The sequence below is a fragment of the Lissotriton vulgaris genome, chromosome 8, assembly GCF_964263255.1.
Source record: "Lissotriton vulgaris chromosome 8, aLisVul1.2, whole genome shotgun sequence".
Lineage (NCBI taxonomy): Eukaryota > Metazoa > Chordata > Amphibia > Caudata > Salamandridae > Lissotriton > Lissotriton vulgaris.
Window position 1 is genome coordinate 1,486,920,958 of NC_141696.1, and position 24,074 is coordinate 1,486,945,031.

The 24,074-nt window shown below is 44.7% G+C and overlaps 1 protein-coding gene across 17 annotated transcripts in view; it reads left to right on the top strand.

The window, feature by feature from the left end:
* Positions 1-24,074, top strand: part of POU2F1 (POU class 2 homeobox 1) — a 693,535-nt gene that overhangs the window by 541,438 nt on the left and 128,023 nt on the right. For all 17 annotated transcript variants that reach the window (XM_086935563.1, XM_086935552.1, XM_086935555.1 and 14 more), the window contains one exon: positions 4,143-4,288. In XM_086935563.1, coding sequence (XP_086791689.1) covers positions 4,143-4,288 — 146 coding nt within the window. The remainder of the gene's footprint in view (positions 1-4,142; positions 4,289-24,074) is intronic.

The window sequence follows — 24,074 nt, forward strand, 5'->3', positions numbered from 1 at the left end:
GTTGAGCACTAGAGACCAGGAACCTCTGCTCAAAAGTTGCATCGCAGTGCATCTTGGACATCCAGAAGACAAGTTGGGGTTGGTTGCCCAGACGATAGAGCCCTGTTTAGGCGCAGGTGGGCTGACTGTCTTGCTTCTACGCTCGCTGGCTTTTTTTTAAAAAGAAATACTGAAATCGCTGCTATTGCTAATTTTGCACAGTATGTTACTACTGCTTTTAATTGATTTAATAGTTTTAAAGTAAAGTATTCCTCACATTGTTGGCGCATTGGTTGAACTCCCCACCTCACGACGCACCCCGATGGAAGCACTTCCGGTCGGTTAGCGTGGCGCGCCGGCAGCGCGCCAAAGGCAAGCCCATGTGCACCCGTCCGCGCCCTTCCAGGCCCAGGGGCCAGACCCCCTGCCCATGGCATAGTGTACAGTTTCTCCGACCTGCACCAGCTCAAAAGTCCACCGGCACCACCTGATAACAATGTTGCTATCCGCCTCAATGCAGAGGGACTACTAAGGCCCATCCTCCCCCCCCCCCCCCCCCCGCCCTCCCCGAGAAGGCCTCTGATCGACCGCGGAGGGCCGCTACCCTCCAAAATCCCTCCCCGACCCTCACCTTTGTTTCTCTAAACACCCGCTGACTCCAAAAACATAATTTAGAGGTTTTTACCCTGCTACAAGATGAGACAATCGACTTCTTGGGTCTCTCGGCTGGAACATTCATCTACTCCTGACCTTGTAGCCGCCATTTACCATAACAGGCCAGGCAGCAAACGCGGGGGTGGGGTGGCCATGCTCTACAAAAAAAACCTGAAAGCCGAGACCCTGCTCGCGGAAAGCATCGAAGGGGCAGAAGTACTTCGGGTCAAACTCCACTCTCACTCACGGTGTGTCACCGCCATAGTCGTGTACTGTCCCCCAAAAACACCACCCAAGTTTGTTAAGTGGTTGGCAGAACTGGCACACAATTTATGCTCCCGCTACCAATGCCTACTTATACTGGGCCATTTTAACTTCCATTGGGAAGCATCTCCCAAGGAGAGTCAAGCCAACCTCCTAGATGAAGCTCTGACCGCTCTAGGACTGAGCCAATCCGTCACTGGCCCTACCCATGCTAAAGGTCACACTTTGGACTTAGTCTGGGCCTCACTGCCTCTCACCAGCCCCCCTGTCATCCAACCCTGTGCATGGTCCGATCACTCAATCATTTATGGCACCATTCAACCCCTTAAACTAGGACCCCAACCTTCTCCTAGATGAGGGTAATCATAAGCTGGAACAAAATCAATGCAGTCGACCTCGCCCCTGCCCTCAGACTGTACAGCCCGCCAGACTATCATCTGGAGATATCACTGCAAATAATCGTGCCCTGGCGAAAAGAATTAATATTGCCATTGACAGTCTTGCACCCGCTCGCAGGGAAAGGATTAAAGATAAGGGGAAAGGAGCTCAGTAGTTTAACGATAACTTACGTAGTCTGAAACAACAGCTTCGCCAAGGGGAAAGAGCCTGGCGTAAAGCATATGACCCTTCCGCCCTCTCACATTATCTTGAAGTCTTTACAACATATAAACACGCAATACAGACTGCGAAGGCGGCTTTTTATGAAAATAAGACTGCCTCTAACACGCAGAAAGAAACGTTTAAAGTTCTAAAGGAACTTCGACAGGTTAAAGAACAGAAGCCTGCCTTAAACATGGAGGATTGCGAGAAGTTCCAAACCTTCTTTACCTCCAAAGTGGAGGACCTCCTGACAACCATCGAGAACACCTCTAAGCTGACATGCTCGCTAAACCCAGTCTCACTTAGAACTGGCCCTTACGTCCCTCCCCCTGCTCACACACGAGGCCTTGGGGCCACTCTTTGGACGCGTGAAATCTGGTTCCCCAGCCGACCCCTGCCCACCCAGGATCTACAAGATGACCCTCCCCGAGATCGAAGGCGAGACTCTATCACTCCTGAACATGTCTCTGGAAACAGGAGTGGTCCCGAGCGATTTTAAGGAGGCGCGTGTGATCCCCCTCTTGAAAAAACCTGGGCCGACACCAAAAATCTGAAAAATTTTCAGCCTATATCCCAGCTCCCTTTCCTCGCCAAAGTCCTTGAACAGCACGTGCTTGCCTCCCTCGCGCATCATCTAGAGGATAACGACCTCCTGCAATTCAACCAGGCTGGCTTCCGACCCCATCACAGTACCGAACTAGTGATATTGGCAGTCTTAGACGATCTGAGACTGAGAGCGGACTCGAAGGACCCCTGCGCCCTGATTTTGTTGGACTTATCCGCAGCCTTTGATACCGTGAACCACAAGCTACTTCTGTCGCAGATGTCTGACTTTGGGGTGCAGTGCATAGCAATGACATTGCTCACATCCTTCCTAAATGATCGCTCTCAGAGAGTGCAGCTGGGGGATGCAGTATCCAGGTCAGGCATTCTCCCATGCGGAGTCCCTCAGGGATCCGCACTGTCCCCTCTTTTATTTAATGCTTACCTTCAGCCCCTGATAGCGGCGCTCAACAAGCTGGAGTGCCAGATATACAACTACGCAGATGACACTCGGATAGACAATTCCCTACCAGCTCACCAGAAAGTACAGAACAACCTCAAGATCAATCCAGATAAGACGGAGGGTGCTGGCAGTCACCAATGACGCCAACCCCTGGAACTGTCTCTTTTGGCCACCCGATTTGGGCAAATACCCTGAGCCAGCTACGGCAGTCAAATGCCTGGGAATAAAAAATGACAACAAACTAACCTTGGCTCTACAGGTATCCACCACAGTCGGGGTTTGCTCCAATATAATCAGACAGCTGCGAAAACTGGCCTAGCTACTCACCTTTGAGACCCTCAAACGAGTGGTAGCAGCACTTATCTTATCCCGACTGGACTATGGTAATTCGCTCTACTTAGGACTCCCAGACTTTAGACCATCATGAACGACGCGGCTCGGCTTATGTTCAAAGTCCCACGTCGCACTCATGCCTCTACCCTTCTGCGCCAGCTACACTGGCTCCCCATCAGACAGAGGATTAAGTTCAAGGGACTGTGCATTGCACACAAAGCCATCTATGGCAAGGCACCAACTTACATCAGAAATAACCTTACGAACTACAACCCAACCAGAGTACTTCGATCCGTGGAAGCCTTTTAGGAAACAACTCAAAACCCTCCTGTTCAAAGAAGCCTGGGGCCCACAGTAAAGTACTGTTTCCCCACCCTCAACCTTAAGCAGGCCCCTCTATCAAAGCGCTTAGAGACCGTTGGTGATAATGCGCTATATAAATTACAAATTATAAACTGAGAAGCCGCATTGATACTTCACCAAATCAAATTAGTTGAATTTGCCAATGCTTGTTTATGGTTAAGTAAAGTGCATATTTACTGTACCTTGTAAATTCTGTATCTCCAGAACCTTCCAGTGGATCTTTTTTTTTGTTTTGTTACGAATTTACATAAATACAATATATATTTGCAGATTGAGGTTTGATTTCTTGAGTGTCTTGTGTATTTCGTCTGCAATTGTATTGGTGCTGTTTAAATGCTTTACACTTGTTCCTTTGTGTAAGCCGAACTGCTCAGGGCCACAGTAACCCTGGGTCGAGCTAAGGGGTTCATAAACTTAACTGGTCCTTATGGGTTTGGTAATTGTATTACATGGTGAGGTCGCACGACCACACCATATAATGCACCCTGTTTCCTCTCTTACACTCTAACCACAGATTGCTCACTTCCCTCCTACCTCCCTGTTCTGTGGAATGGTTTCCTTTTTCATCTAAAAAAAAGTCCCAATTTAGTAATCTGCACACTGGTTGTTGAAATCTGCCATTTGTCTCAACATCTGAGGGCCCCAACAAGATTATGAAAGAAACTAACTTCCGCACGTGGGTGGTGCTTCTATGCAGCCCTGTTAGTCGCTCCCATAGCGGTACAATGTTGGTTCGGAGCTGCACAGCGCCACATTGGTGCACAGGAACACTGCTTTTTGAAATTTCACATCCACTCTGGCATCTGGGGATATTCACAAGGTGAGGAATCTTTGTTTAGAGTATCCTCCAGAAAGAGTGTTATGGACGCGAAGTAACTTGTTTGCCTGTTTCGTGTATGTTGTGCCTAGGAAAAGATCACTAAAATACTCTGCTCTTCTCCAGAGAACCTCACATCTGATGCAGCTCTATCAAGTCCAAGTTCCTTGAATTCGCCTGGATTGGGAATTGAGGGTTTGAACCGCAGGAGGAAAAAGCGCACCAGCATAGAGACCAACATACGAGTGGCCTTAGAGAAGAGTTTCCTGGAGGTTAGTATTATGCAGTGAAATGCGCACCTCGCGAGTAATTTATTGTAATAATTTCATTGTGGCAATGCCTGCTTTACAGCTGTGATCAAAAGTGGTGATCCTTATATAAATATCATGATTGAGTATGTGTCACAACTTACTTATGCTAGCAAAACCTCGTGTCAGTTTTAACATGCTTTCTGTGCAATAGCATTGAAATGCTGTAGTTGTTAAACTTGTTCTAATAAAGCAGCTCTTACCGGGGGGTTTGCAAAGCCTACTGCAGCTGTTTTACAAAATCAAATTATATTAAAATTACTAAAGTATATATCAACTAAGAAGCAACATTTAAGATGTGAAATCTTTTTTGTATTGGATTGTGAATTTAACAACATTTTAATATCTGAGCATTTGTTTGGTGTATACTTTTATATTTTTGTGTATTGTTCATAGGTTCAAATCGTTGAAATTACTTAGGATGTAGTCTCCGTCTTCCATTAATGACTCAGTGGGTGTCCCCCAATTACAAGAATGATTCAGTGTGGGTCCACAAAAGTCAAAAGATTAAAAAACGATGTTCTAATGGATACTTCCTCCTGCAGGTTCTTTTCTTTAAGAAATTACCCCATACTCCTCACAGAGTGACTCCAGGAGCAGATGTGTGTGGGTATGGTCCCCAGATAACATGCACCCACCCAAAAAAGGGCAGCACCCATGATATAATTCCTCTTTTTGCATAGTACAGGCACAAAGATCCACAGCTCACTGTTATTTTTTCCCCAATCCGATGTTTTCACCGATTAGTAAGATGCATAAATCCCCGGGGTTCAAGACTAGTGACTAAAAGTGCCAAATGTTGGTTTGTGACTCAACTGCAGCTAAAGTACTTGAAAAGAATCATGCCTGAAGAAATCAGTTAAGGAGAGACAGAAACCCCCTATGTCCTGTTGCAGAGCCTTTTAGAGCGGTCACAACAAAGCTATTATCACAATTATTAGATATCGGATATGCACCATTTGAATACCTGCTGAAATCACAAGACGACAGGAGATTGATTGTCTTCTTTGAAATGCAGCCATCATCCTGCTAGTAGGTACCTATGGCTAAAGTCATTGAAGGTGGAGAAACAGTTTTCCTCAGAAGAACCTGTTTCCTGCTGCACCTTTAAATGTAGCTCTGCAATGTTACAGACCTTTACTAGAAGTGCTGGATGTTCAGGGTATTTTTTAAGTTTACTTGAGAATGAAACTAAAAAAGCCTCGGGATTTACAAAAATATAATGGTTATTATCTGATCCAATTCGGGACTATGAAACCACTATCCCACACTAACTACCTCAGCTGTTCAAACAGAGCATTTCCATTTACTCTGACATAAAAAAACAATCTTGACTGGATTGCTCAAAACTCTGGGAGACGCAGGCAAATTGCCCCAAAATTTACGATATCACTAGAATTGATTATGAAAATACCCTCTGCATTACAACTGCAAGGAAATGAGTGAAACTGAGTTGCTCCGAAGGAAATGTAAGAAATCTAGATGAGGGATCAAATATCCCATGTTAGACAATCCCAGCACTGCCTAAAAGTTGTGAACAGGATACATTTTAAATGGTGTGGCCTCTATCTCAAATACCTATTCATTTTTGCCCCAACCCATTGCAAACTCTGGTTCAAATTCCTTAAAACAAATTCGACCGCTCAACTCTGCGGGAATTGGCCAATTGAAACCCCCAGCCACGCTTATTGGGGTGACCTGTGCTTTGATAAGTGTGACCAGAAGCTTTGCTGCAGTGTACTCCGAGCTGTACGGCTAGAGCCATTGCAAGCTTTATTTAGACATCCCTTGAAAACTCATATCATCTTTGATTTAACAACTCATTTCTTCTTGTTCAGATGCCTGTTCATCATCTTGAAATTGCTTGTTATAACAGAACTATGAAGAGACTCAGCCATGGTACCTTTTGCCAGCATGTTACAAGGATTCCTATTCCAGCTGATGCTGCCTTTGAGTGCCTGGGTATTTATTCAATATGGGTTTGTTGCTTAAATATCCCCTACTGTGCATATGGAATCGTGAGGATGGATGCCTAATACATTCTTAATACATCATTTTATGCATTAGAGACTAGATTTTTTTCTCCTATGGTTAATAAAGGTTGCATCCATAGGATGAACATTCAGGTTTTTTTTTCTATGTAGATCTTTAGCAATTACATCAGTATCGACATGGGCTTACCTCTTTTTATTGTTGCTATGCAACCGTTTACTGTTCAGCATTTTCACATTTTATTCTTCTCTTCGGTCTGATCAATTCTTCTTGGTTATTCCACAACTTAGGCATTTAGTGAAGTCTCATCTGTTTGAAACTGTTAAGAACATTGTCTAGTTTCTCTGTTCTCCGTTCATCTGGGTTATTCACTCAGACTTTTTATTTCAACTTGTGGTGCTACCACTCATCTTCATGCCTTTTCTAGCATTTTAACAGCTCCTATGTATGCATCGGTGACCATTCAATATTACCTATTTGCCTTTCACCCTGGTTTGCCTAATGTGGCCATTATGAATGGTCCTTTTTGACATGCACTCCATGGCACTGTTTTAGTAATCGGTCCTTGATATCCTAATGTATCGACTTCTAGAAGTGTTTTTCACTGGGTTCTCTGCGTACCCGTCCTCTTTATCCTCACACCAGTGGCAGATGTATACCATGGGACTTATTCTTTTCTCTGCAGACCTAATGTGTTCACAGCTGTTAATTGCATGCAAGTTTTCGCAATCCAAAAACCTTTCAAGTTTTCAGGCCGTTTTAAAGATAAGCAGATGAATTCATTGACTGTGCAGATTAGCTAAATTAATATTAAAGTTCCAGTTAATGAATGCAAATGTACTTCATTTGTATGCATTTCAGAGATACGAAAGCCTTAACCCGTTTTGATTCACTTTTTTCTAACATATTTTGTTTTAGGAGTATTAACATGCATTTCACATGTGTAAAGTGACACAGCACTACTACCTACTCTACCATTTTCCATATTTCTATGTCTAGGCAACTGATCTCGGAAAGCACCTAAAGTCCTTTTTGTTTAGATTTTTACCTGTATTACTTTGTAATATTTTTCTTGATCTCCATAGGGAATTTGGGTTAATGGCAAGGTACACTCTTCGATTAGTTATGAAAAACGCACCTTTTTAGGTCGAGGTACTATCCGGTTCTTCAGAACCGGAAGTAGCGAGATCTTATGTTTCTTAGAGGGGCTCTTCATCCCGCCTCTAATTTTGGCTCTCTCCCATTGGCTGGCTTTCTAAATGGAGGCCAGCCATTTGAGGAGAGAGCCGTCACTCCAAATAGGCTCCGTCCTTTTCGGATTTGGAGGTGTGTTCGGTGTTCTTCTTTCCACTTTTTGGCCACGCCCACCGAACACGCCCCCAAATCCGAAAAATTTGGAACCTTCTGTCGGCCATTATTTTGTTTCTCTTCCTATGAGGATGGTCTCGCTGTTCGTGGCTCCCGCTGTCCCCCCTCCCGTCCCCTCCCGCTGTTTGTGGCTCCCGCTATCCCCCCCCTCCCGCTGTTCGTGGCTCCTGCTGTCCTCCCTCCCGCCCCCTCCCGCTGTTCGCGTCTGTCCGCTAGTAGGATACATGGTGACGCTGCCGCCTTCCACCCACACTGGATAGGCTTCCTCTGCTCTGACGCGGACACGGGCAGTCAAGTAAGTTTCTTTTTTTTTTAAAATGTATTCCTCCCTCTGCCCTCCTCCATCGCGCTCTCGACTCCAAACCCCTCCCCCCCCTCTCTCCCCCCCTCCCTCTGCTGCAGCTCTCCTCCGTCGTGCTCTGCCTCTCCCCGGCCCCTACTCCTCCCTCCCGCCTCCTTAAAATTATGTTGTGACCTCCCTGCTCCGCTCGCCTCCCCCCTTCCCTCTTCCGTCGCGCTCTCGCCTCCCCCCCCTCCCCCGCTGCAGCTCTCCTCAGTCGTGCTCTGCCGCTCCCCGGCCCCCACCCCTCCCTCCCTCCCGCCTCCTTAAAATTATGTTGTGACCTGAGGCGCAGCCATGTCCCCCTTGGGGGGGGCCCAGTGGCGCGCGGTGCTCCGAGCAGGATGGTGTGTCATTGTACACTGGTGCAGTCGCTGCACTGTTCACTGGCATCCTGCACTACATCCAGCATGAGTGGGCGCGCTTTGAGGCTGAGAAATGTCGTTGGGAGACGGAACGGGCCGAGTTGCAGGTAAGAGTAGGGCAGGTATAGCCTGGGGGGAGGGGTGGTAGATCCAAAAGCTCCCCGGCAAACTACAATCATGGGTGCGATGGGCTGGAAGCAGAGTCGCCGTTTTCCCATTCGGGGTATGCGTTGGCGGACCTTGGCCGACCGCAGAGCAGCTGGCACCTGCCAGAGTTATATGCAGCCAATGTGGTACTTTAGCAAGTTGGCATGGAGATTCGGAGGCCCTTGGGGCTTGCTTTATAGAGTCCTTGCGTTAACACCTTAAGGTATGGAAGAGAGGGAATAGGATCTCATCCATCCAAATAGAAGTTGTGCCCCCCTTCAACCCACCCCCTCATGGTGAAACGGGGTTGACAGCACCAACTCCATCCACTCTGTCACTGCTTGTGTAGGGTTTGCACAGCAGCAGACATACCCATCGCCGTCATTAACTATAGTTGTTGTCGTTACCAGGGATCCTTCTGCACTGTCAGAAAGAGAAGAGGCTGATGCGCTTTAGCATTGATGGATCGTAGTCCGCACATCCAAAGAATGCTATGGGAGTGGAGTGGTATTTATATCTTGGTAAAATGTGAGCTAAGTCCTCTAGCATAGAAAAATGCTGGCGATATGAGATGTTGTGGAGGTATCCTTGCATGTAGTGCCGCCACCCCTGTAAACTAAATACTCAGTGCGTGCTGTGATATGTGGCGACCGGCACCACTCAAATGTGTGGCATAGTAGGAGAAACTTCAGTTTTTTGTGTACATTCTTGGGGGTCTGAGAAGTGTATATGGATCGGAAAAACTCAGTTTTGTATGAGATGTACTTACCCCTGCTCCCCCTAATAAAAACATGTTGCTTGTAGCATCTCTGCAGGTAGTGCGTTCGTATGTGCATCCATTTTTCAGGTAGAGCAAAATATAAATGCATTGCACTCGAACATTCAGAGAAGTTCTCGGTTAGTCAGAATAATGTCCTTATTCTCAAAAATGTCTTCTGTGATATGAAGTTTGGGTTGAATCGCTGCGGTTAATATCTACTGCATGTGTTTAGGTCCATACAGGCATAACGTTCGAAGTACAAATGTTACGTTAAAACAAGTGGTGATAGAATCATTGATTGAGTCAAACTCAGAGTATTCTGCTAATTTAATTTTTCAGAAGGGTTTCTAAAAATAACATTTTATATGTTTGTTTTTACATGTTATTGAATATTGAACATGACCAAAAAAAATAATTATTTCGGGTTAGAATTAGTACGGTTTTAGGGTCTGAGTAATGGATGGTGTTTGGATTAGTATTGTGGTTAGGACTGAAGTTCGGGTCGCAGTTCATGATAATGTTTACAATGTAACCATGAGCCACAGGAGGTTAAATTTCGCCTGTTTTCTCTTTGCGTGTTTATTTCTTATTGTGAACAGTGTAACTCACAGCAATGTTTCTGGTTTGTGCTTTCCTTTTTATAAAATGGACACTTAAAGCCCAGAGACGTGTTTGGTACAGATGAAGGTAGATAAGTGAGTAGTAGAAGGCGAACGTATACCTACGATGCGTGTTATTTTTAGAGGAACTCGTACAGGAACTTATCGTCCGATTGTACTTTGTGTCTGTGTTTCTGTCCATCAGGTGTCTGCCATCCGTCTCTAGTATTTATGTTGAACGGGAAGTGGCAGGGAAAGAATGGGGGAGGGGCGGCAGTTGTTGGCTGAGAAGGTGTGTTGTAGACACAAACCAGAAACCTTCCAACTCACTCTCTCTCATTACATAACTCTCTCTACCTCACTACTCCACTCTATCTATCTCACAACTTCTCTCTTAAAACATCACTACCTCACTCTCTCACTACCTCACTCTCTAGCTCACAACTTCACTCTCTCTCTAACTCACTACCTCAATCACTCTCTATCTCACTACCTCACTCTTTCTATCTCACGTTCACTCTTTCACTACCTCTCTCTCTATCTCACTACCTCACAACATCCCTCTCCCTCATTACCTCACTCTTTCACTACCTCACTCTCTCTAGATCACTACCTCACTCTACCTCACTCTCACTACCTCACTCTCTAGCTCACAACTTCACTCTCTCTCTAACTCACTACCTCAATCACTCTCTATCTCACTACCTCCCTCTTTCTATCTCACTTTCACTCTCTTTCACTACCTCTCTCTCTATCTCACTACCTCACAACATCCCTCTCCCTCACTACCTCACTCTTTCACTACCTCACTCTCTCTAGATCACTACCTCACTCTCTATCTACCTCACTCTCACTACCTCACTCTCTCTCTATTTCTATACCTCTCTCTCTATCGCACTACCTCACTCGCTCTATACTAATGCAAAAAGGTATCACATATGCAAAAAAAAAAAGCCAATGCCATTTATTTAGGGATACAAAAAAGATTAAAAAAATCATGAGCAATACCAATAGCTCTACCTATAATATTGCCGAGACCATTGCATTGTAAATGCTTTGTTTTTCGCTACTGCCTGAAAATGTGTCAACCAAATAAACATTTGACTATGTGGGTAGGTGAAAGAATAATCTGAATAATTATTGTGCAAAAGACTGATAATGCAGCTTTTCACTACAACTTGGAAATAAATAACTGCTTTTACCTTGCCTCGCAGTTTCTTGCCATGTCCTTTGTATCGTCACTAAATACAGTGAACTAATAATTAGTGCTTGTTGTATAGTCCAACTGTGTTAATTTTTTTCAGTTTAGAAGGCTCAAGGATGTTTGACATATTTCCTGTTACTGTCTGTATATATACACTTTGCTGTCATTTCAAGTTGATGGCTGTATAATCCTAGTGGATTTTTAATACTGTGATTCAATTTCAAAACCTTATTTGATTTATAACGTTTATAATCATAAAAGTACACAGTAAAATTAAATTAAATCCTTATCAACTGCATGGAAGTTACTGACATAGTGGTGTGGCTTTTCACAATACACTTAAGAAGAAACCACCCTACCACAAAACATGCTTCAGCTAGCTGTTAAAGTGATAAAGCTTAAATACAACATCTAAAGTTTCTCTGGTTTTAAAAGTGAGATTGAAAACAGTTTTAGCTTAAAATTCATGACATTTTCAAAAGAACGTAAAGTGTCACAAAGTCTTGTTTCGAGGCATCATCACAAGGACAAATGACAATACTGTCACATGCATAGTGACCATGCGGAAATCAAAACAAACGAAAAATGGTACCTATCGAAACATCAGAATGTGAGAGGTCCGGCTTACACCAGTAGATATGTTAAGTCATGGAATTAGAAAATGGAATGTGTTTGTACTTTCCATATTGTCCAGAGTTTGATGTTTGTCAAGAAATGAACAGTGCACCATAACTATTGATTCAGGCACAATTCAGGGATCTGTGCTAAAATCATTGAATGTGATGGCTACATTTTCTAGGAAAGATCATGCACATTTGATATATATATATTTCCTTTTTTGTCCTCATATAACCTCAATGGAATAAGCAACCTCTCGATCTTTACCATCCTAGTTGCTTATATCTTGGGGTCCGATTTCAGCTGATGTTCATACGAGACCCAGCCCACGCTGTACATCATGAGCTGACCAAGAGCTGTAATCATTGGACACATTATTCCAACTGCAATCTACTGTTCAGAGTCTAATAACCTTCAAAATAGCCCAAGCGCTGTTCTTTTTCTAAAACAATTAAACTTTTCTCAGAATTCCACCAGCCGCTCCATGTTGAAGGGGCATCCTGGTGCCAATTCTTGAATATTACCCTTCTTGCTAAAAGAATCCAGTAAAAAAAACAAGGTTGCTATGTAATCCGGAAAGGCCATCCGTACCCACAGAAGACTGCACAATACCACACAGGATTAACAAAGGGCTTACCTCAACTTCTTTGTCCAATGCATCTGACAAGGTCTTAGTCACATTATCCCAAAACGCTTTCAGCACTGGACAGGTGGTAAACATGTGGATATTGTCCGCCTCCTGGGAACCACATCTTGTACATCTGGCTTCTCCACCACCTCTTATTTTGGACAACTTGAGTGGGGACCAATAGATCCTGTGGAGAATAAAAAAGTGGTTTCTCCTTAGTGTAGTAGATTTGATCAGTGGGTAAAGCATGTCTAGAGATACTTGCCATACATTTTTCAGCTTCTTGTCGGGCAAGCAATTCTCCCAGACCAGATGAGGGTGGTTCAACTTTTTATCTGATGCAGTGATTAAAATATTGTACAAAAGTGATACTTGCTTTTTCCTTGGATTTGAGTCTTTTAGGTCTTCCTCATTCGAGTTATCAGAGGAAGAGTGCCACTGCTGGTTCCTACACCACGTTGAGATTTTTTAATATTTAAATATGGATAGCATGCCATTGGTCACGTTTCTTCAGGTAACCCAAGGCAAACAGCTATTTCTTTCCACACTGTCCCCCCAACGTTTGACACCCGCTAATTTCAATGATTTTGCTAGGGTGTCTAAAAGGCACTCCGGTGTTCCCGAGGAGTCCCACACGGGCGCCCATTCGCTGTAGTAGGGTATGCCTAAACATGAACAGCAATCAAACCATAGTTTAGCAGCAGCATAAAAGACCTGCAGACAAACTTATTTAAAGAATTTGAGGGCACCAGATTTATACATAAAACCCCTCAACTGGACTGTGCCAAACATAGCCTTAAACATGCCACCGACCAAAGTGTTGTCTGGCCTGAGGAGAAGTATCCTACAGTTCTTTAGTTGGAATGCCCAACAGTATGGTTGGAAATCAGGTAGACCAAACCACTGTATGACGACTTAATTCTTAACTTTTTCTAAGATAGCCTGATTCCCTTGGCAGTCCATAAAAATGCAGAGATTTTTCCCTGGATTTTAACTAGAAGACTCTTATCCAACACCAAGGGTATATTGTTAATCAGATAAACAAACTTGGCCAGAACACACATTTTAACTACATTTCTCCACCCATACTGTGGAAGGCATCTCTTTTACAGTATATTAACTTCCTTAGAGACTCTCATTAAATTTACTTTGGGCATCTCTTTGAAATTTTGTGCTAAAATTACTCCTAAGTATCTTATCTCCTTTGACAGCCTAACCCCTAGAGCTTCCATATTCCAGGCCATAACTTCTGTCTTGTCACTGTTAACCTCGTATCTACACATTTTTCCAAATGACTGTACTTCAGTAAATAGTTCTGGGCGGGCTTGATTAGCATCAGAAATAAACATGATCGGGTTGGCAGCATAAAAGGCTAGCTTCCTAGAGGAGCCGCCTGTGATAAAAGGAGGTATGTCCTAGTTTTGCCTTCGACTTCGGGCCAGGGGCTTGATATATAGGTCGAAAAGAATAGGAGATAACTGGCACCCTTGTCTGGTGCCATGCCCTATTTGTACTGGGGCTGTAAGGTTACCATTTACTACAATTTGAGCTCGGGAAGTTTTATAGATTTTTTATTAAGAACCTCCCTAAAGGTCTCAACAAAGCCAAAAGCCTTCAATGTTATACCAAGATAATGCCAATTAACCCGATCGAAGGCTTTTACGGTGTCTAGAGTAATTATCGATAGTGGGACACTGTGTCGTATCGAGGTCTATTGAGCCAATTAAAGGTCTTTCGTCTGCCTCCATGGGAGGAAGACCTGCTGGTCTTCGTGAATTATCAGCCCCAGTTCTATAATGATATTGGACAGTAGGACTGACATTGTGTGGGTTCTTTCCCAGGCTTTAAGATTAATGTAATAACAGCTTTGTTCCACGAATCCAGTAGTGGAGAGATGCCCCTCAATTTGTCATTAAACAACTTTATCCAGATAGGGATGATTTCTTCAGCCAAGAGAACATAGATCTCATTGGGGATCAAGTTTGGACCTGCTGCTTTCCCTTTCTTACTTTTATTAAGAGCAATCAGACTTTCATTCCCTGATATCTCCTGATTAAGAGATAGTATACTGTCAGTACTCAACCTTGGGAGCTCTTTTTTTAAAAGCTAGTAGTCCAGAGCGACCTCGTCTACTACTTAATCCTCCTGATACAGATCCTGAAAAAATTCAGTCTAAAAGCCAGCTCGATTCCTTCTTTATCCTCAGTATACTGGTCCCCATTTTTCAAATGAAATCTTCCTGATGTAATTATGAGACCTATCCATTCTACTCTTCATTTCTAGCAATTCCCCACAATTTCCCCCCTTATCAAAGCCTCTCATTTTGCTAAATTCCCATTTCTGTAGCATGATCCCTTCCATCATGAGTCTAAATTCCTGTTGCAGATCTTCAACTCTACCCACTGGACTTTCTTTTTCTGCCCCTTGAAGATGCCAGGCTTTTAGATTTGCTTTGGCTGTTAGCCGCTACTCTAGTAAAGCAATTTTTTTTTCCTGATCTAACCCAGACCACCGTGGCACCCTTTAAAGCTCATCTTAACCAGACCTTAGAAGCGTTCCAAGCGACGTGCCGTGGGGCAGATGCTAAGTTCTGATTTTAAAAAAATATGCTGTATCCCTTTTTATCTTACTCATAATATCTGGTTGTAGAAATAACCTTCTATTCAAGGTCCACCTTCTAGGGGAGGATCCTGAGGGAAGTTTGATTTTTTTAATCCTATTGCCCCATGATCTGAAAAGTGGATGGGTAAATAGTCTATTTTTTTTTAACCTTTCCCACTTCTGGGAGCTCCATAAATTTGTAATCAATCCTCGAACAGTGACCATTCTTCTTACTGAAAAAGGAGTTTTCCCTGGTCACCATTTTTCTTTCGCCATACATCACATAGATTTAAATTATCTAGCATAGCAAGGAGGTAAGCTTCAACTCACGTTGTGGTAATTTGGGCATGAGGCGAAGATCTATCTGGTTTATTATTTAAAAGGATATTCAAATCCTTGCGAATTATCAAAGAGGGTTTAAAGTCGAGCAGAGAGGAACAGAAATTATTCAGGAGTGTGGTATCGTCTTCATTCGGGCCACAATAACTGACCAGAGTGTATAGAGTAGCACAGCTTTTAGTTTCCACAACCACTTTCATCTGCTTGTGATGTACGTAATTCTATTCCAGAGATTGCTCTAATTATTATGGCAATACCCTTAGAACAATATTGTTGGTCTGTGGCTATAACCTTGCCTACCCATCTTTGCCTGTTAAATAATGCTAGGCATTCAGCCCGTAAAAGTTGCGTCTCTTGGAGCACAAGAACCCTAGCGGGCTATCTTTCAAATATTGAAGGACCAAACGCTGTCTCCTTTTAACCCTTAAGCTGTTCACATTCCAAAACAATATCTCCTGCAATTCTCCTCCCGGTGGACCCCATACCCCATCATCCGTATTCGAGATCAGGCTGCATCTATTAACATCAAGTTCGAGGCATGTGGGCTGCTAAATTCATATCTGTGCATAGATCGCCGCCTAGTGTTGGGTCCGGATGATTGCACATTGTTGTCCTGGAAGAGTCTTCGAAGTATCACGAGATAGGTGGCTCCTCCCTCGGACTACAGTGCGCATGGGCATCCTCTCCATCCCCAGATTGTTTTTCTCCGCCATTGGGTTCGGATGTCTTTTCCTACTCTCCAAGTTCGGAATCCAGAAAACTTCTTAAAAGGCCAAAAGGCCTTCGGATACCGTCGGTATTGTTAAAGCGCTCGGTGCCGATACACTTTTTACAACTCGGTTGCACTCCAGTCGTCGAATCGGGCCGTAAGTCCTTCTCGACACCACGTGGACCTACCGTCGATGGAACGAAGTCCGTTCAAGCACTGCCCTCAGTGCAACTCGAAGTTCCCGCACACAGACAAGCATCCGGTGTGCAACAAATGCCTATCTCCGGATCACAACGAAGATAGTTGCCTGGCCTGTGCCCAGTTACGATCTAAAAAGACTATCCGGAATCGACGGGCGGAGAGGCAAGAAATGCAACGGTCGGTCCCGGAGCCCGAAAACATCTTCGGGGACGAAGAAGATCTAGCGAGCGCCGAAGACTCAGACCGAGACGACGGACAATACTCGGAGCCCAACTCCGAATATTACCCCGATGAGGGAGAACTAATCGTCGATCTCGAAGACTATGATCAGGACATCGTAGCCGTTGAAGACGACTCCGATGACGGCGAGGGGCGAACCGTGAGTACACCGCCCCATATAGACAATACACCTCTATCAGAGACTCAGGTCAAAGCATCGCCAGCAGGCCTTAGCCAAGACCAACAACCTCGTTCTACAGCCCCGCCATATTGCCCGGCTAAGAACATATCGTAAGAGCCCTCTGAGACACGTCACACAACATCGGTTCCATCCAGACCGAAACTTGTCGACAATACGGTCTTCGGACCGAATTACGTCGAACCGAAGGTATTGAAGCCTAAAGGCGTCGACCCGAAGGCCACAGTACCCTTCAAACCAAAAACCGTCGAGCCGACATCGAAGACAAAAGCAGTCGAGTCGAGCTCCAAGTCAAAGGCCGTCGAGTCAACCTCGAAGCCAAAACACGTGGATTCAACACAAAAACAAAAACACGCCGAATCGAACAAATCAGCCTCAAGTATCGGCAAAGGGAACAAACCAGTCGACAACAGTATAAGGCCTACGCCCAAAACTAGCGTTGAACCGAAACAGAAACCAAAGGTGGACGAAAAGAAATCGGTCGAGCCGAAGAACATCAACCCGAAAAAGGGCGTCGACCCAAAACAGCAGGCTCCAAAACAACAAAAAGAGACTATCGAACCGACAACACCGCTCGGTCCGAAAAAAGTTGTAAATCCACCAAAGGACGTTCAACCAACAAAACCTGTTAAAAAACAACGAAAGCGATACAACCACCTAAAACGGTCGAAATACCAAAAACCATTGACCCGAAAAAACAAAGAGCAAAGGTTGGAACATCAAAACCAACAACTGTGGAAGAGGAGCTTCTTCACCCAGATCCCTCAACAGACAACCAGTCAAAAATCTACATTTATCCAAAAACTGGTAAAGTGACTGTCTATACTAAAAAGAAAAGGTCTCTACCAACTGAAGACTCTTACAGGATCCCCCTAAAGAAAAAGAGAGACTGTGCTACCTCTCCTATCCTATTTGAACCTATCACTCCTGCTAAGCCTACTACTCCTTATACCCCAACCTCACCAACACGCTCTGACTACAACCCTGATGAAGATCAGGACGCAGATGTAGGTTTTGGTTATTCACAAAACCCAAATACAGAGCCAGACACACAGCCATGGGGTACAGGAGGGGAACCAGACAATGAAGGGATTCTGCCCATTACAGACCCTACAGTATACCCTACTAAGCCATCACCCACAGAGGATACAGTTGCATTTAATTCTCTGTTAGATAGAGCAGCAACCTACCACAATGTAGAGATGCACTCTGATGCTATTGAGGAAGACTTCCTCTTTGATACACTCACAACATTGAAAAGACACGTTAAAACACTCCCAATGCTAAAAGGGGTGTTAAAACACGCAAGTGATATTTTTAAGGACACTGCTAGAGCCCGGGTTAAAAACCCTAGAATTGAGAAAAAATACAGAGCTGCACCTATAGATCCTACATAGATCAAAGGACAGCTACCCCTAGCTCCTTAGTGGTGTCAAACGCACGTAAGCATGCAAACTCACAAACTACTGGTGAGGCTGCACCTCCAGACAAGGAATCTAAAATATTTGAGGCATCAGGCAAAAAAGTGGCGGCTCAGGCAGCAAACTCCTGGAGAATAGCCAATACACAGGCCTTGCTGGCCAGATATGATAAGGTGCACTACGACAGTTTGGAAGAAATTCTCCAACACTTGCCTGATCCCTACAAACAGCAGGCTGATGAACTCATACAAGAGGGAAAGCTCATCACCAATGCATCCATTAAGTGTGCACTAGACGCGGAAGATACACCTTCCAGATCCATTAATACCAGCGTGCTAATAAGGCGACACGCATGGCTTCGTATATCCGGCTTCAAGAATGAAATCCAGTCTACAATTCTTAATCAGCCAATTAACCCAGACTTTTTATTTGGTCCAGCTGTTGATTCCATTCTGGACAAAATGAAAAAGGATGCAGAAACAGCAAAATCTATGGGAGCACTTCAGTCCCAACAACACTGTGGCTCCTTTCGTCGCTCCAATTATAGAGGAGCAGTGCGAGGAACATCACAGCAATCCTCAAACTACAAAACTAACACACAATCCACATATAACAAGAACACCAGCAGGGGTGGTTATAGAGGAAACAATACCAAAGGCAGAGGTCGTGGAGGCAATGCAAATATATCCTCCACTAACACAAAGCAGTGACTTTTTGACCCCCCCCCCCCCCCCCCCCCCCCCCCCCCCCCAGACCACATAACACCAGTCGGGGGAAGAATACAACAATTTCAACAAGTCTGGTTAAATATCACCACAGACAAGTGGGTCAGGCAAATTATCCAACATGGCTATTGCCTAGAGCTCACCTCAACTCCACCCAACATTCCATCCGTCCACCGTCCTATGTCATAAGAACAAATAAGGTTACTTCAGCAAGAGGTCATCAGTATGCTGCAAAAGGGGGCCATAGAACCAGTCCCACTGCAACATCAGGGGACAGGAGTATACTCCCTGTACTTCCTAATTCCAAAGAAGGACGGGTCTCTCAGACCAATATTGGACCTCAGGCCCCTCAACCTCTACATTCTGTCAGAGCATTTTCACATGCTCACTCTTCAGCAGGTCTTACCATTGCTTCGCCAGGGAGACTTCCTAGCAACTTTGGACCTCAAAGATGCATACTTTCATATACCATACACTCTGCTCACAGAAAGTATTTGAGGTTCACCATTCAAGGGCAACACTACCAATTCAAGATCCTGCCATTTGGGGTGACAACAGCTCCAAGAGTGTTCACCAAATGTCTAGCTACAGTAGCAGCACATCTCAGAAGGCAACACATACACGTGTACCCTTATCTGGACGACTGGCTAATACACGCGCCAACAGCCCAGCAATGTGCCGACAACATGTCAAAGACCATACACCTACTGCACAGTTTAGGATTCTCACTAAACTACCCAAAGTCACACCTACAACCCTCCCACGTCCCACAGTACCTGGGAGCAACAATAGATACACTGTCAGCAAAAGCATATCCCAACACAGCACGGGTCCTGGGAATGCAGACGCTGATACAAAAGTTCAGACCCCAACACTCACTACCAGCTCGAGTGTTTATGCAGCTAATAGGCATGATGGCCTCGTGCATATTCATAGTCCCACACGCCAGACTATATATGCGTCCGCTACAAGAATGCCTAGCAAGGCAGTGGAACCAGGCTCATGGGCAATTAAAAGACCTAGTGTTGGTGACCAGTCGTGCATACAACTCTCTGCATTGGTGGAATCCACAAAACCTTTGCAAAGGCCGACTGTTCCAAGAGCCTGTCCCACAAATAGTGTTAACAGCGGACGCATCCCTACTAGGATGGGGAGCCCATGTCCTACACTACACAGTGCAGGGACTCTGGACTATACAGCAAAAGAAAATGCATATCAACCTCCTAGAATTGGTGGCCATCTTTCTAGCCCTAAAAGCTTTCGCGAAACACTTACACAACAAAGCTGTGTTGATCTGGCCGGACAACATGACAGCTATGTATTACATTCAGAAACAGGGAGGAACACACTCGCCACAGCTGTCACACCTAGCTCAAGCAATGTGGAAATGGGCCATTCAGAGGAACATCTTTCTCATGGCAGAACACCTCCCAGGCAAGGACAATCAAGTAGCTGACCTGCTCAGCAGGCACAGCCAACAGATGCACGAATGGGAAATTCACCCCAAAGTGCTCCAACCATTCTTCCGGAAGTGGGGACATCCGGAAATAGATCTGTTTGCCACAAGCGAAAATGCAAAATGCCAGTACTTTGCCGCCAGGTTCCCACATCCGCAGTCGCAAGGCAATGCGATATGGATGAACTGGTCAGGCAAATATGCGTACGCTTTTCCCCCAGCTCCACTAATACCGCTGGTGACACGCAAAATGCGCCAACATTCGCTAACACTAATCCTAGTTGCTCGCACGTGGGCGAGGTAACCATGGTACACGGCGTTCCTAAAACTATCAGTGGTGCCTCATCAAAGACTGCGACTAACACCCAGTCTTCCAACGCAGAACCATGGCGAAATCCAACCCCCAGATCCCCAACAGCTGAACCTAGCGATCTGGCTCCTGAAATCCTAGAATTTGGGTACCTCAACTTGCCTCCAGACTGCATGAATATTATCAAAGAGGCAAGGAAACCCACTACAAGAGCATGCTATGCAGCAAAGTGGAAACGTTTCGTCATTTACTGTAATAACAATGACATCATTTGCTACCTATTGCACCTCCAAAGATGCAATTTAGCTTTTTCTTCCATCAGAATACACCTAGCTGCGTTAGCAGCATATTTTCAAAACAGGCAACACCTTTCACTATTCAGGGTGCCAGCAATTAAAGCGTTTATGGAAGGACTTAAACGCGTAATTCCTCCAAGACACCCACCATCACCAGTCTGGAATCTAAACGTTGTTTTAACCAGACTAATGGGACCACCCTTTGAGCCACTGCACTCATGCGAACTACAATTTCTTACTTGGAAGGTGGCTTTCCTTATTACCATTACTTCGCTTCGAAGAGTTAGTGAGCTGCAAGCCCTAACTATTCAAGAGCCATTCATTCAGGTACATTCAAATAGAGTAGTTCTTAGAACAAACCCTAAGTTCATGCCAAAGGAGGTATCCCACTTCCATATAAATCAAACTATAGAACTGCCAGTGTTCTTTCAAAACCCACAAACAGTAGCTGAGAGGGCCTTGCATACCGTTGATGTCAAGAGCTCTGCTATATTACATAGACAGAACCAAAACATTTCGCAAGACAAAACAATTGTTTGTTGCCTTCTCACTACAACACAAGGGTAACCCTATTTCAAAATCAGGTATAGCCAGATGGATAGTTAAGTGCATACAAATATGTTATATAAAGGCAAAACGCACCTTAACAGTCCCCCCTAGAGCGCATTCCACACGCAAGCTAGGGGCATCCATGGCTTTCCTAGGAAATATTCCTTTACACGAAATTTGCAGGGCAGCCACATGGTCAACCACACATACATTTACAAAACACTTTTGTGTAGATGTACATTCTAAACAGCAAGCTGCTGTAGGACAGGCTGTTCTCAAAACTCTTTTCCAGACTGCTGCAGCTGACACAGGTAGCCACCGCTAAGGGAGATACTGCTATACATTCTATGCACAGATATGAATTCAGCAGCCCACATGCCTCGAACGGAATATGCTACTTACCAGTATGCATCTGTTCTTGGCATGTAGGGCTGCTGACATTCATATCGCCCACCCTCCTTCCCGGTGCCTGTTGCAGCTGCAGCATTCATTCTTTGCATGGACATCTCTTACTGTACTATACTCCATCTCTGCCACAATGGTGAAAAACAATCTGGGGACGGAGAGGATGCCCATGCGCACTGTAGTCCGAGGGAGGAGCCACCTATCTCGTGATACTTCGAAGACTCTTCCAGGACAACAATGTGCAATCATCCGGACACAACACTAGGCGGCGATCTATGCACAGATATGAATGTCAGCAGCCCTACATGCAAAGAACAGATGCATACTGGTAAGTAGCATATTCCTTATGCTAAATGAGTACAATTTTTCATGTTTTTATTTTTTTTACCCCTATGCTCCCCACCACCATTTGTGCTCCCCCTCTTCCCCTTCCCCCCTGGGAACCCTCCCTTACTACCTATTGGCTAAAGCCAATTCGAGCTGCTGTCCAACGAAAAAACAATCTTGTAATAACACTAGCACTCGCCACAAAGAAAATGATGGGTACCTTAACTATTTGCATGCTTTGTTGAGGGCCTGAAAACTATCTGCCTGTCTGGCGATTGAAAATTATACATTTTATTGGCCCACATCACTTTAGGAATGCAGGAAACCTCAGCTAAACTTGGGCGCCCATTTCTTTCAGAGAAACTTCCTCTTTCACATCTCCCACCTTCTGTCTTCTGTCACCCGGGAAATATCAGACCTAATTTTGAACGTTTTTTTCCATGAGGGCCACCCCCAAATGTTTTTCCTTGAGGGCATAGATTTGAATATTCACCAGAAAGTTTACTGGGTTTCTTCTGACCGGGGTTTAATTTAAATGGTTCGCAGTTTACCCGTTGGATTTCAGTTTCCAAAGTTGAGGCGGAGACAACATACAGGAAGGCTTTAGTTAGAATATCTATTACAAAAGCTTTAACATTGTCACGTTCTGCCCCTTCTTTAATATCCAGGATCCTGATATTATTCCTTCTTGAATTATTTTCCAACCTGTCTGATAAGTCCATCTCTCTGTTTGAGCCTGACCACTTCCTGAATGTTATCTTTCACATCCGACCCTAACTCCAGAACTCTATTTTCCAATACCTCCATGCGTTGTGTTAATGCCGATAAGTTCTCCTCCAGACTATTGCACGTCGCTTGAGTTTTTTCCTCTGATTGGTTCCTGAGGTGGAACAGCTCATGACCCTCTCTGACCCTCATCTGACCCTCTCCCCATGACCAGTGGGGTCCCCCAAGGATCTGTTCTCTCTCTGCAACTGTTCAACATATATATGGTACCACTCACCAACATACTGAAAAAAGCCAACATCCCTTTCCACCTATATGCAGACGACACACAGATCTACATTGAAACTTCTTCCTTCAGTGACATTCTAAGGCTCAACAACCCTCTCAAAGTAGTGCAAGACTGGCTAACGACAAACCACCTTAAACTTAACCAAGGAAAAACCGAGATCCTCCTCATCTCAAACAAGGAGGATAACACACAAACCAGTGAATGGATAAAAGCTATTGATGCCCTCGACGGGAATCCCATTTTAGCTAAATCAGTTAAATCACTGGGAATCACCCTCGACCACAAACTATCAATGACGAACCACATCAAGAATTCCGCTAAGAGTGCCTTCCTCAATCTGAATCTCCTCAACAGAATCAAACCACACATCCCGCAGAAAGATCTCAAACAAGCCACCCAATCACTGGTGCTATCCAGACTGGACTACGGGATCGCAACCCTCTCAGGAACAGCTCTATCCCACCTAGCACCACTCAAAACGACCCTCAATGCAGCTGTCCGAATGGTCTCCGGTACAAAGAAATTCGACCACATATCCCCCGCACTCAGAGACCTAAAATGGCTACCAGTGGAAATGCGTGCGAGTTTCAGAACGGCTTGCCTCACGCACAAAGCCTTACACACAGGGAAAACAGAATACTTAGCCTCTAAGCTCAAGAAAGCTGGCCAAACAAGAACTCTCAGAAGCTCAAACTCCCTCCTACTCATCCCACTGAAAACCAGGAAACATGAAACTGCAGCCCGCTCCTTTGCAGGCAACGCTCCAAAAATGTGGAACTCCATACCGGTGGACATCAGAACTATCCCATCCTTCCCAGAATTCAAGACTCGACTAAAAACCTTCTACCTCAACCGGGCCTTCCCGAACTCAACCATATCCTGAAACACGGACTACCTCTAAGCCACTACCTCCAAGTCCCCCCTCAGGCACCAAACAATTTTTAATTGTTATTCTTA